General features: G+C 58.7%; 1 protein-coding gene across 4 annotated transcripts in view; it reads right to left on the bottom strand.

The window, feature by feature from the left end:
* Positions 1–23,822, bottom strand: part of CNTFR (ciliary neurotrophic factor receptor) — a 37,274-nt gene extending 13,452 nt beyond the window's left edge. The window contains exons 1-3 of one of the 4 annotated variants that reach the window (XM_070459595.1): positions 23,633–23,822; positions 15,649–15,762; positions 3,881–3,965 (exon numbers count right to left, since the gene is read on the bottom strand). In XM_070459595.1, coding sequence (XP_070315696.1) covers positions 3,881–3,965 — 85 coding nt within the window. In that variant the 5' untranslated portion in view covers positions 15,649–15,762; positions 23,633–23,822. Of the gene's footprint in view, positions 1–3,880; positions 3,966–12,638; positions 12,831–15,648; positions 15,763–23,632 lie in introns of those variants that run through there. The other 3 variants (XM_020898334.2, XM_020898335.2, XM_070459594.1) reach the window with 3 other exon arrangements.
* Between the last annotated feature and the right edge of the window lie 475 nt (positions 23,823–24,297).

Genomic DNA, 24,297 nt, shown 5'->3' with positions numbered 1-24,297 from the left:
GACCTAGGTCACCTCCAGTCACCAGGTCCTTTTGAAAGTTTTCCTGACCCCCATAACCCCAGCCTCCTGCCACCAACAGGCCCAGCCCCAGTCACTGACATCTGCTAGCCAGCCAAGCTGAGCCAAGGGGCCCCCTCCTGAACTCCTTCCTCTGTCTCTTCCCTTCTCTTCATCCTCCCCATCTTGGTCTTTGTGTCCTGCCTTTCTCCCTCTCCCCGACAGCTCTGAGCCCCCGACAAGGCCTTGTCCCCCAGCCATCCAGGGCAGCAGCAGGAGCAAGAGTGGGCACAGGAGGCTGAGGGAGATCCTGGCAGCTGTCAACGTGATGGTGAGGCAGGAACTGCATGGGGTGCGGGTGGGACTGCGGGAGCTCTGACCATGCCTCTCCTGCCCCCAGGAGGGGCCTGTCAGAGCCCAAAGCAAGCCCAGCCCTGGCCTCAGCCGCCCAGGCATGATGGACAGAGCCCAGGAGACTGGAGTGGAAGGGCAGAGGGGGAACTGTGGCGAGGAGAGCGAGGTGAGGGGGGCCGTGGGACAGAGGAAGGCCTGGACACCGACCTCCAGACACGGCCGAGCAGCAGGGCACGCGGAGACACGGGCCTGCTCTCCTCGTCCCGCCCCCCAGCCTGGAAGGAGAGATGCTTCCCCAGACCTGCAGTTCTGTGCAGTGAGGGTGGGAGGGGCAGAGTGAGGGGGGCGGGGGGGGGGGGGGGCTGCGGGATCCCTCGTTAACACTCCCTTGGTCTCCCCTCCAGAGAGCTACCCCGCTGAGTTGGGGGATTTTCAGAGGCAATTCCTGTTAACGAGCCAATTAAGTTGGGCCAGTGGCCTCTTAATTAGACTTGTTAACACCACTGGGGCCGCAGGAGGTAGGGATCCCCCTATGCTGCCAGCGGCCCCCTTCCCCTCCCTCACACACCCCTTCCCAGCCCTGCTTTTCTCTGGGCTGGAACATCTGTCCCCAGTTGCTGCCTCTGTGGCCCTCCCCAGGCCAGGATCCCTGTGTGTCTGCAGGGCCTTATCCTGCCCCTCTCTGAGCCTCTCTGTCCCTGTCAAAGGAGAGGGAAGCAGGAAACCCCGCCAGCCCTGACCACTCGTCTGTGGGGCCCGGGACCAGCCGAACAGAGGATGAACGGGCGGAAGGGCGGCGGCTGGGGGGGACCTTGGAGGCCGCAGCTGTGAGGCTAGAGCAGAGATTGACTGGGGGCCTCCCTCTGACCAGAGGCCCAGGGTCCAGGGCTCAAGCCATAGAGCACCCCCCCAGTCCACCAGCCCTAGCCCCCGAGCCCCCCTCCAGCCTCCCTTCCAAAAACCTGGAGCTTCCAGGAAGCAGGCCAAGCCCCTCTCTCTGCACACACCACCCCCCACCCCCCAGCAGAGATTCTGCATCCAGCTGCCTGAGGAGGAGGCTGAAAATTGACCATCGGGGGGGATCAGGAAGAGTGGGGGGAGAGAGGCGTGGTCATTACCATCCCAAGGGCCCCCCACCAACAGAGGCTCAGCACTCATGTGGCCCCAGTTCGGCTCACTACTATTGGGGCAGGCAGGAACAGCCACGAGAGAAGGACAGCCGCCCAAAGGCACAACCAGTGTGATGGCAGTGGGGCAACCCCCCCTCACCACGGAAATGGAAACACAGTCTGACAACAATGACAAACCAACCATGGAAGGGCAGGGCAGGAGTGAGAACATGACGATGCAATGACAGATGATGACTACAGGCCACAGCGCAGAGGCAGGGGAAAACATGTGGTGACCATCACGGCCGTCGCGGCGTCACAGCTGCTACAACGACACAACAACAGCAACACGCACGGCCACGCCACAGCTCCAACGACGGCCGTGATTCAATCCTTTGTCTCTGGACAGCTCCCCCCCGCCCCTCGCCCCATGGGTGCCCCTACTGATGTGCTGTCCATTTCAGAAATTAAATCAAGCCGCAGGGGGAGGATGGGGTTCTTGGCCCTGACGCAGTGACAAATGCTCCGAAGGAATCAGCTGTGAAAAGGTTGTTAGAAGCCAGGATAAGAGACAGAGACAGGATGAGGTCATGGACACGGGGAACGCACAGGGACAGAGCCGACGGCTCCCTCACACCTGTGCACACAGGCCCACATGGGGACCACATGCCGGAAACGGTCCCCCCCCAGGGCGTTCTAAGCAACTTCACGTTGCCACACACATAGGATGAGGACTGTCACCATAAGAACATGCACACACAGGACAACCATCCACAGGTCAAGGCCACACTGGGACACTGTCCCATGGCAGGGACATGACGGTGACATATATGTAGGGGAATGGAAGTGTCAGCGAGAGGCTCAGTTACACACGGACACATGGTCTCACACACAGGGACAGAAACACACAGCAGACACAAACAGAAACAATCACGCGTGGCGGAAAGTCTCAGCCACAAGGACACAACCGCTCCCAGGACATAGGGCACAGCCCACGAGGATGTGACCACACAGAGAAATGCACTCAGACAGGCACACAGTCTCAGCCACACAAGAACACAGCCTGGTGCACAAGGACAGTCTCACACCCAAAGATGCAGCCTACGTCCCCACACAGGGCCGGGGCCAGGCCACCAGTGGGCCTGGGCTGGTTGGGTCAATACACGAGCCCCTGGCATGCCGACTGCAGGTGGGGCTCGATGGGCTAGCCTGGTGGTCCCTTCAGTCCCTACCCACTGGGGAGCAGCCCCAGGGTAGGCCAGGATCTCTCTGGGCCTCAGCATTGGGTTCATAAGGAAGAGGCCTCAGGAGCCTTGACCTACTGAACTCTTTGAACCCACAGCCTTGAGGGTCATGCAGCTCAGTCATCCGGGCCTGCTATGTGCCTGGGCCCCACCTTCTCTGCTTCTACCTGGGCCGGCTGAGGTGGGGGGGCAGGACACAACCAAGCGGGGAGCTCCCTACACTTGGAACCTCATTCGAGGAGTTTTGAGGTCAGAACTTGGACTCATGTGGCCATCTTAAGTGCTGCCTCAAATGCAGACGGGCTAGGGGTCACGTGGTCACCCTTCCCAGGAGGGGTGTAGCTCCATGCCCAGTCTCTGCTCTCTGCGTGTCTGTGTCCCTGTGAGGAGGATGCAGCTTGCACTGGACGAGTGGTCAGGGAAGGGGAGGAGGCGATCAATGGCCCCGCCTGGGCACCCCCACCCCTCCAGCCATCCCAGCTCACTGGTGGGCCAGCCTTCTCCCACTTGTCATCCTGCCCATCCCCTCAGCGTGTTCTGGGGCTACCATCCCTGTCCCCATGTTCCTTCCAGGATAAGCGAGGGGCATTCTTACCCACTGTCTCTCCCAGTGCCTCCCACTGCACCCCCCATAAACCGGAAGGGACCCCACTTCACCAGATACTGTACGGGGCCCTGCTCCTAGCTGCCCGCAATGCTAGTTCCTCAGTTGTGTCCAACTCTGTGACCCCATGAACTGTAGCCCACCAGGCTCCTCTCGTCCATGGAATTCTCCAGGTAAGAACACCGGAATGGGTTTCCATGCCTTTCTCCAGGGGCTTTTCCTGACCCAGGGATTGAACCCGGGTCTCTGCATGGAAGGCAGATTCTTTACCACCTAAGCCACCTGTACCCTGTATCCACACTAGGGGGAAAAGGATCGGATAATCTTCAGCCAGAGATGCCGTCAGCATGAAACCACCCAGCAGTGACTGGGGGCTGTGCTTACGGGACAATGTCAGTGGGTCACCCCATGTATTAGAGTCACATGACTCATGTTCATGTGTGACGATGCCAGCACACGGCAGTATGTGGCTCTTGGGTGGGTACGTGCAGTTATGCCAGAGAGGGTCCTGCTCAGCTCTGGGAGGGAGTCAGTAGGGAGCCCCTCTAGCCCCCCGCCCACCTGGCACTCACCCTGCGGACTATGTCTCTGGGCGTAGACCACAGCAGCAGCGGCAGCGAGCACGGCACAGCAGGCCCACGGGACCGGAGCAGCCATCTGTTGGGGAAAAAGTGGGCGGCGGGGAAAGGGGCAGCATCAGCCCAGGTAGCAGCCGCCTGGGGAGGCCCCCCCGCCACCCTATTCTCAGGGAAGACTGGGAAATCCCAGCCCTAGGGCCAGGGCACCTTGACCCCAAGCGCCCTTCTTAATGGAGCTCAGGACCCTCTTAAAGCAACAGAAAATAACCTTATTGGCATCTGTACGCAAAGGTTTGCTGAGATGGTAGAAGGCAACCTACAGTGGTTTGTTGTTCGATAAGGAGGCTGGCTGCAGGATGTAGTCAACCGCAGATGAGTTATAAAACACTGGTAATGCTAGGGCCATTTTTCTAGAAAAAAAATAACTTTACTGGTGAGGTTAGCTAATTAGCTATAAACACTGCAAACTGAAAGGGTAATGCTTTAACTTGATTGGAGGTCTATACATCTCCAAACTGCCTTGAACGGAAGGCCCCTGACATGCTCCTGGGGAGAGAGCCCCTTGGATCTGCCCTACCACGTTACCCCTACCTGCCCGCCCCCGATCCCTAGGTGAGCCTTGCCCGGCAGGGCTCTGGGAAGTTCAGAGCAGCAGGGTATCAGGGCAGTGGGACATTGTGAGCAGGTCAGATGTGGTTTCTGCTTTAGTGAACACTAGTGATCATGAGAAGGATGAAGGATTTTCAGATATACATCCCAGTCAGGGACCCCAGCCTATCCCCCTTCAGCCCAGGAGCCTGAGAGCCCCAGTCCAGCAGATGTACGTCAGGGTCTGCACACTCCCGCGTGGGTACACACAGCATGGTCAGGATGTGTTTCCAGAAGCCAGGATGGATCCAGTGGCCCTGCAGTGTGTTGTCCTGCTTCTAGGATGGGTCCAGCTGCCCTAACACTGCTCCACCCCAGCACACACCTATACCTAAGGAGAGGGAAACAACTACTTCCTGCCCAAGAGGTTCCAAATCTCGCTCGCTCCAGTCTTGAAGAGAGACAAAGTTCTGTCAACAAGACAGAAGCAGAGATACAGAGACAGACCACTCCCAGACACTCAACCAGGGCCACCACCAGAGGTACAGTCAGACACACAGCAAAGACTCTGCCCCCAACAAGAGACAGAGCCCCAGAGAAAGAGCCTACACCCAGGCTGGAGGCTTGTGTGGGGCACAAGCCAGACAAACAGGTAGGTCAACCAGATAACCAGCCAGAGACATGGCCAGAGAACAGCCAACACACAATCAAGGACCCACCAGAAACACGGTACCAGACTCAGCCAGATGCAGGCAGATATATCAGAGAAGCCATCAGTGACGCAGGCCCGGGACAGTGTCAGAAACCCTGCCAGAGAAACTGCCTGACACACAGGCAGAGAAATACCAGAGAGACTGATAGACGCAAACAGGCGTACACCCAGAAAAACAGCCGGAGCGAGGGCCAGAGACGCGGCCAGATGCTCAGTCAGGAAGTATCCACGGCACTCAGAACCCTGCCAGGGACACTCAGACACACAGTCGGACACACTGCCAGAGACACCGTCAGAAACGCTGCCAGAGAAACAGCCAGAGACGCTGCAGAGAGGGCTAGAGCGGAGGAGACGAGTGTGGGTGTCAGCCTGGAGCTGAGTGGGGGTGGGGGAGTGGGGAGAACCTGACTTCTGGGGGCTCCTTCGCGGGAAGGGCTCCTGCCTGCCCATGGCTGCCCTCGCCCCTCCCCAGGCCAGCCTTGCCCTCTGCACCTCCTCCAGCTGCGGCCGCTGGAGCCCCAGCTACCCCTCCCGGGCACCGCTCGCCTCTCTAGGCCCCGACTGGCCTCGGCAACCCCTCCCACATCTGCGACTCCTGAGGCCTTTGCTACCACTTGGCCTGGCTCCTGACCCTCAGCCACGCCCCCCGCTCCAGCTACTCCTCAGGCTTAGGAGGTGAAGACAATGGCCAAGGACACAGTCAGCAAGTGCTGGGGCCAAGAAAGGAACCCAGGATGAGCCAGCTCTAAATTCAGAGCCGGTGTGAGAGAAACAGATAAGAGGCTGGAAGCCCACCTGGTTCCCCCTGGCCCCCCACAGCTTCCCTCCGCCTTCAACCCTCGCAGGGAGCCCTCGGACCCTCCCCTGCAATCTCCACCATCCGCTTTTCTCCTCACAGCCAGCAAGAGACTCCACCTCAGGGCGAACCTGCTGCCCAGGACACCGGAGAGCACCCAGGGCCTGGGAGGCAGAGGGGCAGACAGACGGGACAGAGGGTGGATGACAGGATGGGAGCAGAGAGCCAGGGTGGTCCTCTCCTCCTAGCTCCTTCCTGGTCCCAGCTGGGAGGGGCGTGGGGGTGAGGAGAAGGCCTGGCACGAGTGTAATGCATACAAGCAAATACACACACACACATTCGGGTCCCCACAGGGGGAGGGGTGGCTTCTTCATCAAAGTCGCCTCCATCAGCCCGATGAGTTACTGTAAGGGCCGGGCCCTGGGCCAAAGAGGCTGCAGCTATGGGAGCCGGGCGCTGCTGAGAGCGCTGCAGAGGCTGGGGGATGGGGTACCAAGCAGATGCTGCACGGTTGGGGGCACCCAGAAAAGGGAGACACCCGGGGAGAGGGGAACGGAGAGGCAGGGAGAGAGGGAAAGCTGTGAGCTGAGTCCCTGAGGGGCAGGAAAAGACCAACACAGGGAGAAACAGAAGAAGAGACACAGGAAGACCCGGGGAGCACAGGATACGAGCAGAGATTCAAGGGCAGCGGGAGAGACACAACCTGGAGAGAGCGACAGAAACGAGACACAAGCAGGGTCTCTGTGCCCACTGACAGCATCTCTAAGCCCACTCAGCTCCTGCAGTGTAAGGGGAGGATGCTGTCAGCTCAGCCGTGGTGACGGATCTGAGACAAAAGCAGGGCTACCAGGGGGCTGGGGGGCTTCTAAAGCCAAGAGTCTAGCCCCTAGGGGATAACAGTGGATGGAAACCCCACGCCACCTACAGGTCCAGGAAGTCCCAGGCCACTTTCACTTCCCTCTTCCCTCCAAGCCCCAGCTGGACCCATTCCCAGGTAGGGAAGCTGAGGCCAGAGACATCCAGGCTACACCTCTGCCCTGCCCCAGCTCACCTCAGGCCACCCATCCCAGGGCAAAGAGCATCTTTCCCAGGAATTTTCCAAGTCCACACCCACGGCTCTGGGATAGATCTAGAGCAGAAATCCTGTAAAGCCCCAGATGAGGGCTATGCGAACTGGCCCAGGCTCCATAGACCCTTCCAGAGGGCCAGCCTGGCCTCCAGCCCCAGACCCAGCAGTGAGCAGAGAGCAGAAGACACCCCACTAACAAGTACCCAGCAGCCCAAACCCCTTGTGAGCAGAAGCCCAGCACCTCTCCCGACACAGAAGCCCAGTGTCGCCACATACACACACATAGGTGACACATCAAGAGACCATCCTAGCGCCCAACTTATCGTCATGTCCCACAACGACAGAAGGACACCACTACACAGTAAGAACAACATTCACTAAAAACGACACAGGCGCACAGGTGCCAATGCCTACGGGGTACTGACAGTCGTCGCTAGAGGGGTGATGATGCATCGAGTCACAGTCACACACAATGACGCCAACAAACAGGGCAATGACCCCTGCAGACACTGACACAGTCACGGTGACAGTCACCTTGGTTTCAAAGATGCAATGAGACCGCCAGTCACTCAGGCTGACAGTGACGGTGACATCCACAGTGATACAGGGAGGCTGACAGACTCAGTGAGATGGACAGTCACAGAGAGTAACACCAGCCCGCAGAAATGTTGACACCATGGAGGCTGACAGTCTCCAGCCATAACACTGACAGAGTGACAGGCTCCGGATCAGGGATCTCAACTACCAAGTTTCTGGCTTAGGATCCAGGGCCCAAGACCCCTCTCGCCAGTCCCAGCAAGGTCCCAGGTACCCTGCACCCCGACCCTCACCCCCTGCCCAGCCGAAGGCAAAACCTAAGAAAGGGAAGTGTGAAGTTTGGGAAAGGCCCTATTCATCCTGCAGAAACAAGGCAGGTTAAGTTAATCAACCCAACCCTGAGGAATCCCTGCCACATCCTGGGTGAGGATGGGAGCTCTGAGCACCACTGCCTGGAGCCCAGCTCTGGCTGAGTGTGTGCTGATGTGCAATAGTGTGTTCAGAGCTTTAGGCTTCAGGGTGTTGGTTGGTGTGGGTGTGCTGAGGGTCAGGTGGGCTCAGTCTGGCTTGGAAAATGAATGAATAGCGAGGGCCCACGTGGTGCCTTTGAGAAACTGAGACCCAGTGAAGGTCACTGGCCTGGACCCCACCCCACTGGCCTGGGGCTGGGGTGAGGTCAGGAGTGTTTCTCTGATGGAGAGCATCTGGCCTACAGCGGGGGGCATGGGGACATCTCCATGGCTTCCAGTCCCCTTCAGCAACCCCAGACTCTGGGATCCTCCAGGAAAGGGGAAAGGCACTCTCTGTCTTGGGGCCTCATCACCTTCTCCTCGCCCTGCAATGACCCTATGGGACACATCCTGGGAATGAGGCAAGAACCGGGACAAAAGGACCCGCGGATTCGAAGGCCTGGGGAACTCTACGGGCCTCAGACCTGCAGAGGAATTAGGGTGAAGAGAGGAAGAGAGGCACGTACTCTTGGGGACGGAGAGAGAAAACGAGGGGCAGAGCAGGGGCAGAGGCAGGGACAAGGCCATGGTGGGTAGGGAGACTCAGCCCCGGCTGGCTGGCCGAGCGGGAGCCTGGGAGAGACAGTCTGGGCGGGCGGGAAGCTCCAGGAGCGGGAGGAGGGGCTGAGGCCAGAAGGCCCCCAGATCCCACCAGGCCGAGGCAGCCTGGACAGCGTGGGCGGTGAGGGCGGGGGCAGGGGCTGGGGGTGGGGGGAGGCCAAGGAGGGAGGCCTGGCCCCTGGCAGCTGGCCCGGCAGGCCCCCCACGGGGGAGGGGGCGGGCCCAGGTCAGGGGCCAGCTCCTGGGCTGGGGCCGGCTGGCCATGGGGCAGGCTCCCACTCCCCATGGCGTCTCTCCCTGTGGCTGAGTCTCTGGTCTCTTTCTTTCTCTTCGACTCCAGACCCGGCCCTCCTCTCAGCGCCCCCCCCCCCCCACCTGAAGGGGCGCAGGACCCAGAAGCTGTGCCTGGGTTCAAGCCTTATCTCCTCCTCCGATGCTACCCCATCCCCACATACTCCAGGGGCAAGCCCCCCCATGCTCTGGGGGAAGGACACTGCCCAAACATAGCCCCACTCCTCCCCCATGGAAGGGGGCAGGGTGAAGCCAAGCACCAGAGGGAGGGGGGCCAGGAGGGAGGCAGGGGGTGGGGAGCAGTCCCCCAGCTCTGCTCTCTGGCTCAGGTTGTGGAAAAGGAGGCGGCCCAACGTGAGTGAATTGTGTGTGGGGGGGTGGGTATCCGCACCTGCTATTGTGACCTCCACAGCCGGAGATGGGGGCCTGGGGGGGACAAGATTCCAATGGATTTTGGCAGCGGCTTGGGCTCTTGAGTGCTCACGCCCCCCACCCCCCCAACCTCTTGCACCGTGGGGACCCTGAGATCAGCATGTGCGTGCCCTGCTGCACATGTGTGCTGGCGTGTTGCGCGCTTCCCATGCCGGGCCTGGCTGGGCCACTGGGAGGTGTCCAAGGGAGATACCCGTCCTCATTGCACCAGCCAGGCCCACACGTGGAGCCCCACTCGAGCCCTGTGTGCTGCCCGGCGACCTGGGCGCTGGCTCGTCCACACTCGTGTATGCGGGCCTGGACGAGAACAGTCCTCTAGAAAGGTCCAGGCTTGCTCCCTGAAAAGTCATCTGACCCAATCCTCTGCCTCTCCAATGGGGAGCAGGAAGGGACAGAGAAGTTCATATCCTCCCTGTGGGCACATGGGCTCTGGACAGCTTCACAGCATCCGAGACGCAAGCACTAACTCCTCTCCCCCAGCCCCAGTCCAGAGTCCCTCCTGGCTTCTAGGAGAATCAGGAGGATCCCTCCATGCAGAAGAGGGCCACACACCAGTCAGGTTAGGTCTAGGGGGAGCCAGGCGGCTCCTCATGGAGGAACAGACGCTGCAGGAGGTTATAGACAGCTGGAAGGCCTCCATGGAAGGCGGGGGATGGGCAGGTCATCGGGGCTGACCAAGACTTCCCTCAGCTGACAGGGGAGGGGGCTCGCAGCAGACTCACAGCAAAGGAGGCAGGAAGGAGACTGCAGAGCCCTCGGCGGAGACAGAAGGATGGACACAATCGCTCTCCAGGCTTGGGGGCTGGGACAAAGACCTCTTTGCCTCAGCCTCTCCCACCACCCCCCACGCAGGGCCCCATCACCACTACGGTGCAGACACAACCTCGAATACATGCACAGAGGTTGATGCTCGCAAGCTTGTGTATATGTGGGTGCATGCGCATGCACACACACACACACACACAAGGGGGGGCGGTGGGCAGTGTGTGTGAAGCGTCGATGTGTAACAGAAAGAACCGAAGATGGTCTTTCGGACAGAGTCAGAGTTGAGTGGGGGGAACAGAAACTTCGACTGTCTTCACGTGTGCTGTTCTCGACCCCCCTCCACGCACGCACACTGCACACACTACTTCTGAGGAAGCTTCTGGTCTGCTGGGCAAAAGCAAGCCATCCTTCCTCCCCCTTCCTCCCCTCCGCACAGTGGGGAAGCCAGAGCAATCTGTTCCTGATGGGTAAACACAGGCATGAGTATGCGCGCACACATGCTCACACACACACACACGCTCACACACACACACACACACACCCGCGATTCAGGGGCACACAACACCCGGTGCTCACTTCACCCCAAGACAGAATGCACACTCAGGCTCTCACTACCATCGTAGAGCTCCCCAAAGCCCCCCATCTCCACCACACAGCTAGAGCTTCACAGACACATCCAGGCACCCCTCTCGCAGACACTGGCATCATATTCTCCCATTACCGCCACTCATCACGGCCTCCCACGTGGACACCCACTACCACATCCTCACACACGCTGGTGTGCATGCACACAAGAATCACAGTCACAGTCACACACACAGACTCTCACACACATGCTCAATCAAAACAGTTCTGGCCTCACATATGGATGCCAGCACACACTCAGAACAGTCACCCTTGCACACAGATACTGTAGCACCTCCAGAAACTCAGAGTCCACCGCCCCCACCCCCATCACCCTCAGCCCTCACACCTCTACACCCGGCATGGGAAACGCACACATACACACCCAGAACAGTTACTCCCTGCTGGGACCTTGGGTTGCCAGGCCCATGCGTAGGGGAAGGGAGGATAAAGCTCAGGGTGGCCTAACACAGAAGGGGAAAGTTTATAAAAATCGAGGAAACAGAACACTATTCCCTACTTGGCTCCTTTCTCTCCTCACCCTGCTTTCACCAGCATTCAGGAAAGAGGAGAGATCCCGGCCAGAGTGGAGCAGTGAGGAAGCCCCCAGGCGAAGAGACGGTGGCATGGTGGCAGCAGGAGCCAGCAAGCCCCAGAAGCCAGCCTGCTCCCCAGGGCCCTCCCGCCTCCCCTCCTCACCACTTCTCCAAGTAGAGGAGCAGCAGCAGCTCACAGCCTAGCTACCTGCTGTGTGAGCCCAGGCCTCTGGGAAACCTCTCTGAGCCTACAGCTGTCTACAGGGCACCTGAATGTCAGGCCTGGCTGCAGGAAGTGGGGGAAGGGGAAGGAGATGAGACCTTGACCTTAAGCCCCAGCCCCTGCCAAGGCCCTGTCATCACTGTCAGACCCGAAGAGAAATGGGGACAGCCCTGGCCAAGCCAGCACTGCCCTAACAAACCACCAGGACAAGAATCCTAAAGCGTCGTCCTTGGACCCTGCATCCCCCCCCCCCCCACCCGCCCCATCACAAGAGAAGACGCTGTGTCTGTGTCGCTGTCCAGGCAGAAAGGAATCCGGGCTGGGCTGGCCAGGCCCCAACCTGGGAACAACCGTCAGTGCTGTTGACATCCTCACCACTTGCTGCTCCAGGTGTAGTGTGAGCCCTGATGCCCCATCCTAAAGCGAGCCTGCCTGGACTCCACGGACCAGGCCTGGGAGGGAACACCGGCGGCAGAGCCTAAGGACACCAAGCAAGGCAAAGCCCAGGAAGCCAGGTGACGGGGACTTAGGGAAAGTGACAAAAGAATTCAGGCAGCCGGGTTAAGGGAAGCTAGGTGACAAGGCTCCGAAGAACACAGGCTGAGAGGGCCAGATGAAACCAGGCCGCAGGGACCGAAGTGATTTAGCTCAGAGGTGGGGACCAACGAAGCCAAGCAAGAGGCCCACAGGATGTAGGAAAAGAAAGATATTGGGAGCTCATCCCTCTGTCTGGACGTCACTCCCACACCCGGGGCCTCTCTCTCAGTAGCCCCCTTCCCACCCCAGTGGCGGTCCCCTCCCCCAGGCCAATGGACACGGCTAGACCCCCTCCTCTTGCTGGAGGCCTGGTCCGGCTGCAGCCAGTGGGCCCCGGCCCGTCCCTGGGACCTCAGGAAGTCCCAGTCCCTCCCACCGGCTGCAGAGGCAGAGGGGGGCTGCTGGGGGGAGAGAAAAAGAAGAGGAGAGAGACAGCTTGGCAGGGGGAGCGCCGAGCCGCCGCGGGGGGCGGGGGCCGAGAAAGGAGCGGGAAGCGCCGGGGCGGGCGGGCCGGCGGGCGGCGCGGGCGGGGGTGACAAGTTCTCCGGCCCCGCGGCCGCGCGGCCACTGACCTGGGTCCCCGCGCAGGCGCCCCGTCGGTGCCTCCGCCGCTCCGTGGGTCCGCCCGTCCGCCCGCGGGCATCGGGCCCCCCGGGGCTTCGGGGCTGGGGCCCGGGCGGCCCGGGGAGCCGGCGTGTCCCCCCACCCCCGAGAGCCCCGGCGGGCGGGGGGCCGAGACGCTGCGAACGAGCTGGGCGGCGAGCGGCCCGGGAGGCGGGGAGGAAGGAGCGCGCGGCGGGCGAGCGAGCGGAGGGAGCGAGTGAGGGACGGCAGGCAGTGAGGTCATCCTTTGAATCTAATTGTCTGAGTCAGGAGGAGATGTGGCACTCGAGGCAGGGGGAGGGGAGGGGGAAGGGACCCTCCCGGCTCCGGCCCACCACCACCCCCGCCCCTCCTCACCCCTGGGGGCTGGCGCGGCCTCCCCTCCCCCGCCCGGGGCCATCTTCTCAGGCCAACTGGGACCAACCCCGGCCGGTCTAACTCAGGGCTTACCTCTGCAGCGAAGGCTCTCCGTCTCACATCACCCCCAGACAGTCTAATCTCTAGGGGTGATGGGGAGCACCCCCCCCCGGTCCAGCTTGCCTTCCTGCCCGTCTGAGGTCAGGGGAAGCCCCCATTCCACCCCAGGTCTACTTCTGCCCTCCGAGGAGAAAGGGGGAACTTTCAGCAGCCTCCTAGGGACCTTGTGCACTCTAGAAGCTGGAATCCCCAACTCTACTCCCCGAGTGACCTGCGTTGGAAATTTGGGGGAATCTGGACATTGAGTCACAGCTCACCTCTCTCCCTCCTGAGGATGACAGTTCAATGCCAGCCAGTCCTCCAGTCCTGCACTTTGAGGGGCACGAGGACCCCCAGTGGACTGCATGCCCAACCCTTCAGGAGGGGCAGAAGCCAGGCCAGACACCTAAGGTACCCCAGAGGCTGCTCAGGGGAGCAGGCCATTCCAATGGTTTGGGGGGAGCAAGATGGCAGTTGGGCCCTGGGCTTGTCAGGTGTGTGCACATCCATGCATGCACACAGGAGCACATGCACACGTGTGTATACACACACACACACACACACACACGGGATGGGGGGGGGAGACCAGGAGGCTGGGGATGCTCACACAGAGGGCCACACAGCTCTCCCCTCGCCCCCATGGGGGAGGGGTGATAAATATTTAAGGGGCTTTTAGCCCTGAAGGGGCCGAAGCTGGAGGAGGGAGGGGGATCCACGATGCCTGATTAATGGGGTTACGGGCTTGGATCAATCCATCCGCCCGCCGCCTCCCTCCCCCTCCTCCTCCCTCCCTCCGCCTAATGCGCTTTATCAGGAGACGCTTTTCTGACTTGGCAGCGTCGGGTGTTTTAAATAGACCCATTTAGAGCAGGGGTTGGGGGAGAAAGGAGAGGGGGAAGGGAGACAGAGATTGAGACAGGCTGGGAGACAGAGACGAATCAGAAGAGAGACAAGCCCGGAAAAGAGAGACTTGGAGCGGAGAGATAGAAGGAGATGCAGGGACACGAAAATAAGAGTCTGAGGATGACACTCCCACAGAGGCTGAATTGAAGGGGGTGGGGGGGGGGGACGGTGATGGGAGGCCAAGGGGAAGCTGGGGGGCTGAAGAGCTGAAACAAACCAAAAAGAGAGAGACAGACGCAGAGAGAGGAAAGGACCCACCGAGAGCAAGGAGAAACCGAGAGAGGTTCTCTGCAAGGGCTGAGTGCTAGCCTGGGAGACAGCAGATATCTTTTATTTCCAAAAACAGTTTTTCATCCACTTTGTTAAATTAAAAAGCTGTTTTTAAAGCGGTGCTGAAGGTGCTGCTGGGGGAGGGTGGACAGAACTGCCAAGTCCTCCCTCACGGCCTCCTCCTCTGCCCCCACAGAAGCCGTCTCAGCCTTTCCCCCCCGGGGGTGTTCTCCAGCTCCCCTGCTCTCTGCGCTCCTCAGGGATCCCCAGGGAGAGGGTCAGGGCATCTGAGCTACTGTTCATTGGCAGAAAGTCCTTCCTGCTGTCTGGCCTCAGTCCCTCCTGCTCCAGGGAGCCCATTCTCTTGCCTGACCGCTAGCCCTCTCTTCTCCGATCCCAGTTCCGGCTCCCTAAGGTGTCCCCAGTGTGTGGGGGGTGATTAGCACAGCTCAACAGCTCACTTTCCCAACCGGCCACCAAGCTCCTCCCAGGTGTTCTCCTCATTGTCGTGCAAATCTGAACTTCTGATAGACACCCCACTCCAAGTCTTCAGGTCCTCTGGGAACCGGGAGACAGAAGTGTAACCCTCTCCAGCCTTCTAAAGTCCCTTTTCTACTCTTCAGAACCCCAGCTCCATTTTAAGTCCCTTTTATGGCCATGATGTTGTCAGCCTGCGATACACTCGGACCCCACCCTCAACAACACCCCACTGCTAGTTCTGAAGGGTCAGCCCCCCCACCCCCACCCCACTTCCAGGCCGGGAAAATGGCCAGTCTGTTTGGGAGCTGAGATGAAAAGCCCTGCCGGCCTTTGTGGGCCTCTGGCGGGTTTTCGACAATAGGCCCTTCCGTTCCGCTCCAGCGCCTCGATTTCTTGAGCACCCCCACCCTGGGGCTGCCAATCCAGGGGCCTTGCCTGGCCAGAATGAAAGGCGGGGAAAGTCAGGCCCAACCCCCAAGGCTGGCCTCAGAAGATTTTGGACTTTCTGACCCTCCATCCCATCTCCTCCAAGCCCAGCGGCTCCCCACCAATCAAGCCAGAGAGATGCTTTGGGCAGAGAAGAAGGCTGACAATGAGACAGAAACATGCTCCCATATCCAGGATTCAGCCCCAGCAGTGCAGAATTCAGTTTTCTGACCTGGCTTTGCCCTTGCCTGTGTGATGGTGGGTAAGTCTCCTCCCCTTTATAGGCCTGCTATGGGGCCATGAAAAGCTTCAGGAGGAAGGAGGGGGGAAGAACAGGAAGGGATCGCAGACCCTCCTTCACTCACATCCCCAGACCTACGGCCCCCATGGCACCTGCCAGCTGCCCTGAAACTGACCTGCCTCCCCTGGGCCCCCAGCACATACCTCTTCACCAACGGCCGCACACCGAGCACATCAATGTCCTCCTCTTCCTCCAGACCAGGCTCTTCTGGAGGCTTCTGAAACCAAGGGGGCGGGATGATGTGACAAGGCTGGATTCTAGAAGGGCAAAGGGCATAAATCAGGCCACAGAGGAGCCACAGATCTTAGTCGAACTCAGAGCTCATTTCACACTCACAGCCCCACTGTGAGAAGGGGAGACTGAGGCAGGCAGCAGGTCAGTGTCCAGAGGAGAAAAAGTTGGGAGTGGTCCAGACTCCCTGAAGCACCCTTTGCAGACTTTAGGTTCTGAACCGCAGCGACAAGGAGAGGCCAGAAGTCAGCGGCCTGACACCACACATAGATGCAAACCCACAGACCATCTGAAATCCCCACACAACCAGTTCACAGACACAAGTACCTCCATGTCACACACATCCTCCCATGCACACTCACACAGGGATACAGGGCCCCCAGCAGGCAGAAACACACACCATCATACTGTCCTCTCCTCATCACCACTATGATTTATTGAGCATCTGTTATGTGCCAGCAACTGTGTTAGGCACTTTATATACATGATCTCATTTAATCTTCATGACTTCTCCATGAGGTAGGTTCTATTATTATTCCCATTTGACAGCTGAAAAAACAGATTTCGGGAGGTTAACTTGCCCAAGATCACATAGCCGATCAATTCCAGAGCAGAGATTTGAGTGCAAATCTCTGCCCTGGAGACCTTCTGCTAGTGCAGCTTACCGCTGCAGATCTCTCCCCTGCCAGCACAGTGCCTTTCCCAATAATAATGGGAACAGCTAACACTTGCTCAGGGACCTTGATGAGCGAAACACCATGATGAAGACCTAACATACAGTTTGCACCAGATCACCAAAACAACCTTTGAAGGTAATCCTGTTCCCATTTTGCAGATGAGAAAACTGAGGCTCAGAGGACAAAAGCACCTTATCTTGCCCAGCGTCACACGACTGGTGCTGAAGAAAGCTATTCTGAAAGTCATTGTTGCTTCTAGGACTCCAGTTACTTGAACAGAGCCCTCGACTTCTACAAGACCCTGGAAGATTCTCAGGGTCCAATTGCTCCATTCCCCACCACAACAGGTCCAAGCTCTGTCTGCCAAAGGCACGATCAGGTGCCTAAACACATACACACGGGAAAGGAACTCCATGTCATCTAACTCTGCCCGGAGAGGCAGAGGTACCGCCAGCCAGGGAGAGACGGCCGGAAACTCAAACAAGGTGTTAGGGACAGGCTGACTGGTGGTAAGAGATACAGACACACCGACAGGCCCACAGAGACAGAAACAGGAAGACAAAGACAGACACACGGGGCTGAGGAATGACAGAGACGGTGGGGAAAGGAGACAACAGAGGGAGACATGAAGAAACAGACAGATACACACTGACATACACAGACTAACAGAGTCATCCAACCTTCAGGAAAAGAAAACTCTGAAAGCAAAACAGAACTCATGTATAAGTGAGCGTGTAGGTGAGGATGCATTCGAGTGTGCCTGTGTTGGGGGCATGCAGAGTCTGTATCACTACACACATTACACCAGCTGCTTCTAGCAGTTTCATCTGATTAATAATAAATGCCCCATAATTACAGCCGCTCCCCCCAGCCCTTCTTCCTGTTTTTTTTTTTTTTGTCAGCTGCCGCCAGGCCAGCCCCCTGTAGACCCCCAGGGCCCCCTCCATCCTCACCTGCTGCCTTATAGGGGGCTGAGAGGACATGAGTGGGGGAAGGAGGCCAGACTCCCAATCTGAAGGGGAATACCCATTTCTCTGTGGCAGATTAACGCCCCATGCCTCTAAGAAAAAAGTCATGCCATCTAGGTCTCACTCAGAACCCTCCCCCAGTTCCCCTGTTCCCCTGGTATAACCTCTGAACCCTAACATGGCCAAGGGGCTCAGGTCTGGGAAGAAGAGAGATGAACCCTTCATCACTCACTGGCTGCAAGAAATCTCCATTCACCAAGTTACCCCAGTCTCAGAACCCCACAGGCTCAAACGCAGAAGGGACCAAGACAGCCCCCCACCTCCCACCTCATCATTCCCACCCTGCAGCGCCAGAGTCTCTGCCCACTTGTACACTCCCACGCGTTGGACACCCGGTGACTCTGCCTCCATTCCTGAGCCCCCTGCTCAAGGCCACCTCCTCCCAGGCCCCCCACCCTAGCTCTCCAAGGCAGCTCTATCAGAGTCAGCTGTGGGTTTGTGCTGATCTGTTTCTAATCGCTGGGGCCTGGTTCACGCTTGCCACCCCCCCCCCCCAATATTGATTCCATTATTTGGAGAGCCATTGACGTCAGGGACCTGGATGGGTGCCAAAACCGCCTTCTCTCAGGGCCTGGGCCAGGGCCCAGCCCCCATCCCGCGATTTCACGGAGGGGCCCAGAAAGGTCAGCTCATGGGCCAAGGTCACATGACATCTGTCCTCAGAGGCTGGGCTCATCTTACCTTTCGGGGACCACTATGAATCCCTTTCTTCTGGGGCAGAGGAGCTCCACAGAAGCCTGGGGGTCAGAAGTGAGGTGGGGACGTATAAAACGGGCTGTGGAAGAAACGCACTGGGACTCGGGCTGCAAGGAAGAGCTCTAGAAGGGACAGAGTCAGCAGCTCAGAAAAGGCTACCTGGGGAAGATGTTTTCCTGGTCACACACAGTTTTGGAACATCCTGAAGCTGGACTTGAAATGGTTATGACTGACTGCTTGATTTTTATGTCTGCTATTAGTAGTACCTCCAGGCTCTCTGAGAAGGAAATTCTTGGTGGCGCGAGATAACAGATTACCCTAAATGTTGCCATAATGTGTCTAACTGGCACCACTCTTTTAGAAACCTTTGTTCCCTACAAAGAGAAGGCTCTGTCTCTTGTGCAACTCCCTGCCCATGCTGCCTGCCTCAGTTTCCCTGCACTCTGTCTGTCTCTCCTGCCTCTGTGCCTATCCCATCAAGATGCAGCCACTGCTACCCCAGCACCTCCGAGGCTCTGGCTGGACAGGGTATTTTTAGGATCTGAACTCTGTGTTCTCAGACAGACATTAATAACCAATACAGACAGTCCATGGTGCCCACAGCAGCTAAACGTCAGAAGTGAAAGTGGTTCAGTCGTGTCCGACTCTTTGAGACCCCAAGGACTATACAGTCCATGGAATTTTCCAGGCCAGAATACTGAAGTGGGTAGCCGGTCCCTTCTCCAGGGGATCTTCCCAACTCGGGGATCGAACCCAGGTCTCCTGCATTGCAGGCGAATTCTTTACCAGCTGAGCCACCAGGGAAGCCCAGCCTCAAAGGCTCAGACCTGGGGTCCTCTGCCTTAGCTAGAGTCCAAGAAACCCAGACTTAGAGAAAGCAAGGGACATGCTCACAACCACGTGGGGGAGAAAGGGACTTTCCCATCTTCTGAAAAATCCTGAAGCTGGGGAGAGGACAGAAGTGAGCTCTGACCTCTGACACAGACCTTTTCAAGGAAGAAGCTGCCCATCCTTTGCACTCCTTCCCTGAATACAGGGAAGTCCTTCCTTTAGTCTTGCCTGCAAATCACTTAGGGGAAGTTCAGACCAAAAAACAGGGTTATGCCACAGAGGCTGTTGAGTCTCAAGCCACAAGACAGTCTCAAGCCCCGGAGAGTCCCCTCTCCCCACGGTCTGTCCCACTCAGCGTTCATTCCTCAACATTTCTTGAGCACCTAATCCCTGCCAGCCAGGGAATTAGGGACATGGCCCTGCCCGCCAACACCACTCAGTCTGGCTGGAGAGAAAGATGTTTACTCAACACTGGCTTCCCGCTGTGTACCTTGTCTACAGCAGGGGCAGGGTCGGTGGGGGCTGAGCCTCGCGGACCCCCACCCCTAGGTCCCAGATTTCACAGGCAGTGAGTTACTCTGCAGCCTTGCTGACCACTGCGAAGAGGAAGCAGAGGCAGTGTACAGTGGGGCACCCTGACCTCCCTCAGGACTATGGATGCTTCAGTCCATTCCTGAACCCCAGGACGGGCCCTTGGACCGCCCGGGGAGTCACCACCCTAGTCTATTAATAACTTTGGCCCCTTCGGACTGGTGTTCCAGCCCCAGCTTCAAGGAGCTGGTTCCCCGCAGCTGCAGGGTCCAACTTTTCCCCACGTCTGCCCAGCTCCTCCTCTCACCTCCTGGGCTCTGGTGACCCCCAACCCAGCCTGGCTCTATGTTTTGGGGGCCCTCTTTGCCCTCTGCAACCAGTGCCCTCGGCCCACTGGGACCACGGCCTCCCCAGCCCCTCCCCACAGGAAGCTAGGGTCTGGGGTGGGTATGGTCACCCAGGGCCACTGGAGTTTACACAGCTGAGGTATTCCCCCCACACACCCCCAATCCTTTGGTGGGTCTGGAGGAGGGGTCAGCTCTCTTCTTAGCCTCATAGTTCTCTGGGACCCCCCCAAACCGGGCACACATGGTCCCCCCACCTCAATCCATCTGCATTTCAAAGAAAATACGCTCCATCTGTTTCCGATTCATTTACACTTCAACTCACCATGGGGGGGCAGAGCAGGGCGCCTTGCCTTCAAGCCCTCCACCCCCATAGGGGGGCTGGAGAGCACGTGTCCCGCTCTGGGACAAGGAGCAGTTACAGCCTAGCCATCTGAGCCTGAGGGCCAGATCCATACTTCGTGGGCTCCCAAGGGGCGCTGGTGCACTGGCCTCCACAAAAAGCAGGGTGTCAAGCCCTGGGCAGTGTCTTCAAGGCAGGTGGAGTCCTAAGACTGATTGCAACCTGACCCAATTGCCACCCCATCCCACCCCCGCTGAGCTACTGCTCTTTGGGGAGGCAGAGTGGAGAACCCCAGGCAGATGCTGGAGACAGGATAAGGACTCGGGCATTCCAGGAGACACTGGGAGATAGAACAAAACGTGGCCCAACCCCGTTCCAGCCAAGGAAAAGGAGAGAGAAGAGGGTGCGTTCCACTCCAGTCTTCTCCTCCAGCCACCTTCTCACCACAGATCTGGGGCTACCATCTCCCGCACAATCAGAGATTCGCCATCTTGGAAAGGTCAAAGAAGCCAGATGTCTATCCCCCTCAAGTCAACCTTCACGCTGCTCCCATCTGAAGGATGACTGGGATGGGGGAGATGTCTTGGGAAGACATGAGTCTTACTTCCCCACACCTGAGCCTCTCTATCACAGGAGAGGTACCCAAAACTATTGAACAAAGATGTGCATGTACATGGTTCATAGGGAACCCTAAGGGTACATGTCACCCCTGAATCAAAAAGCCACTCAGCCGTCCTGAGAGTGACTGACAGCCTAGTCTCCTCTAGGCAGAAAGGTTTAACTGGGTGTTTCCCACCACTCTCTCCACCAGCCCACAACCCAAGTAAGGGACGTGACCAAACCCATATCTCTTCCACTCCCCACCTCTGGAGAACACAGATCTTGTAAGAGTCTCTGTTCCTGTTCCCAGCTGCCCTGAGACATACCATAAACCAGAGGAAGCACAGGTGAGTTGAACCGTGAGTTCTAGGTTCCCCTGGGAGTGTGAACATAATCCTAATGTGGGTTTGAGTGTCCTAGAATGGAAAGCTAACTTGGTGTGATTCTAAGTGTGAACCCCAGGGTTTCCATGTGAATATGAAAGCCTCAAGGTGCAAGCGCCAGTCTGAGTGTGAGCACTGGGGCCCTAGTGTGACTCTGAATCTAAGCCTCAGGATGGAAGCAAGTTTAATGTAACTACCAGGGATGTCAGTCTGAGTGTGAAGATCAAGACTGAAGTTTAGGTTTGAGTGTGAATGCTGGTCTCACTGTGCATGTGACTATCAGTTCCAGGGCTGAAGTGGGAATCTAACTGTGAGCCCCAGGATTCCCAAACAAGTCAGTACAGGCAAGAGTCCTAGTATTCATGTGAGCCCCTGGTCTTCGGGGCTTTCTGAGTGTTAGCTAAGGTTCCCTGTGTGAGTCTAAGTATGAACACTGGGGTCCCTTTACAAGTATGGGTCTCTAAGTGATCCCAAGGACGGAAGTGAGTATATTGCATGTCCTGGTGTGAATCTGAGTGTGAACTCCAAGATGTGAGCATGCATGTATGAACCCCAATGTCCTATGTGAGTCCTTGAGATCAAATGAACCCCAGGTTCTCCAGGTGAGTCTGGGTGTGAGCTCCAGAATGTGTGAATCTGAGAAAGCTCCAGGGAGTCAGTGTGAGTCCCAGTGTGAGCCCCAGTGTGAGCCCTAGGACCTCATGGAGTTCTGGGCATGGGCTCTAGTCTCAGTATTAGTCTATGAGCCTCAGGACAGAAATGTGAATCTAAGTGTGAGCCTAGAGTCCCAATGTGAGTCTGAGTGTAAGCTCCAGGACTGAAATGTATCACTGGAGATGACCAGAATATAAGTGTGAATCTGAGTGCAAGCCCATTGTCCTGTGGTAGTTCTGAATGTGACTCCATATGAGTTTAAGTGTCCCAGTATGAAGCTGAGTATAAATTCCAGGGCCCCTAGAAGTCTTGTACGTGAACTTTAAACTCCTACTTTTCACATGAGGCTCAGGGTCCCAGTCGGAGTATTAACCGTGATGGAGTGTGAACCTCGGCTGCACATCAGCAATCCCGACCAGGAGCCTTAAGAACCAGCCCAGAGGATCTGTGTGGATCCTGCAGTGGAGCAGGTATGCAGAATCGAGGAGACACAGAACCCTCCACCCACCAAGCTCTGGCTAGCCACACAGCCATAGAAACATCTAAGTGTCCAAGCTCCATCATCCCCACATATGCATTGGTACACAATCACACCCAGAGTTAGACACACAAAAATGCACTCAGTGTTTCAGATCCCCGGACGAACAGCAATTAGGGATGTATAAACACACCCAGCATCTCATACACCCACCACCTCCGTGATCACAGCCACAGGAATACCCCCAGTGACACAGACACAACCACATCAAGTACTACAGGCAAAGCAAATAGTGTTGCAGACACACTTCTCCAGCGGCATGCACACACACACCCAGTGCTGCAGACACAACACCGCCAGCCACACAGACGCTTCTCAAAAGAGAGAGACTAGACGGAAAGAGAAAGAAAATCCCGAATCTTCAACAAGGCGTGAAATAGTCCTGCCCGCCTGAAGCTACTGACGGGGGGAGGGGGCCAAGGGAGCGGGCGGGCGCGAGATCGAGCGCTGGAAGAGAGGCTCGGGAGAGGAGAGGCTCCGAGCCGAGGAGGAGAGCTGTCCGTCTGGTGACCTCCCCGCGGCCCAGCCCCCACGCACCGGGCGCTACACTACTCGGAGCAGCACGGGGACACCCAGGCCGGCTCCAACAGAGCCGCACTAGGGGAAGACACACACCGGCAGACTCACAAAGAGGCGGGGATGCACCGCAGGCGGACTCACACGGACACACAACACGGGAGCACTTACAAAGAGATTCTGGAGATACCTCCAGGCGGACTCACGAGGAAACCACAGGCAGGCTCACGCCGACACACACACACACACACACACACACACACACACACACACACACACACACAAGCGGATTCACATGGACACCCATATACCGGCGGACGCGCAACCGTCCGTTCACACCCCTGGGCGCTTTCAAGTCCAGATTTCTGGAGAAGGAAGCCGCCTCTGGGCACGTGGGGGTCACTACGACCCCCCCAGCTCCGGAATTTTCCCAGACCCTGCGCGCGACGCTGAGAGGTGAGGGAGAACCCGGAGGCTAGGGCAATCGATCCCTGCCACCTCCCGCCGGCGGACTGTCCGCTCCACCACCACCACGCCCAACCCCCGGCGCGCCCGGACGTGGGGGGCTGCTTCTCCTGCGCCCCCGCCCCCGAGTTTACGGGCAAAGTTTCCCGTGAACTTTCCTGTCCCCCCCACCCCAGTCTCGGGCCCACGCACGTCCCCTCCCTCTTCCCGCGCGCACGAGGGCCGCGGATCTGTTGGTCAACCCGAGGGTTTGAGGGTCCGGCCGCGCGCGCTCCGCGCGAGGTACTCACCGCGCCCTCGGGCAGCCGGGGCTCCGCGCCTAGCTCTTCGACCGCCCCCGGCAGGGAGAGAGGCAGGGAGCGCGGAGCTAGCACCGCCGCCAGATCCCGCCGCCGAGCCCCGCGCTGCGCCGGCTGGAGCCGCCGCCTCCGCTGCCGCCGCCGCCCGCTCTGCACCGGCTCCTCGGCGCTGGGCGGCTTTAACCCCCCCATCCTCCTCCCTCCCTCGCGCGCTCCCTCCCTCCTTCCCTCGCCCATGTGACCGCGGGCGCCCGCCCGGCCGCGCGCGCCCTCGCTCCCCTCCCCCTCCCTCCTAGTCTCCCCGCGCCTCCGCGGCCGCGCGCCGCGACCCCCTCCCGACCACGGCCCCCGCGCGCCCCCGCCGTGGCACGCTCCCGCTCCTGGCACGCGCGGGCACAGTCATCCTGCGCAGGCCTGTGAGCCCCCGCTCCCCTCACTCAGGCTGGCTCCCACCCTCCCGCCGCGGGCACACTTGCCCGCACTGGCACGCGTGGCCCCCTCGCCTTCACCCTCTCTCGGGAACGCCCTCCAGACGGCTGTAGTCCCCGTGCTTCACGCGCGGCCCGGACCGCGGGTCTCAGAAACGCGCGCGCACCCACACCCACACCCACTCCGCCGGATCCCCCAGGGCCGCTGGGCACGCATCCAGTCCCCCA

This window comes from Odocoileus virginianus, chromosome 31 (assembly GCF_023699985.2).
Source record: "Odocoileus virginianus isolate 20LAN1187 ecotype Illinois chromosome 31, Ovbor_1.2, whole genome shotgun sequence".
NCBI lineage: Eukaryota > Metazoa > Chordata > Mammalia > Artiodactyla > Cervidae > Odocoileus > Odocoileus virginianus.
This window is presented reverse-complemented; position numbering and strand designations above follow the sequence as displayed.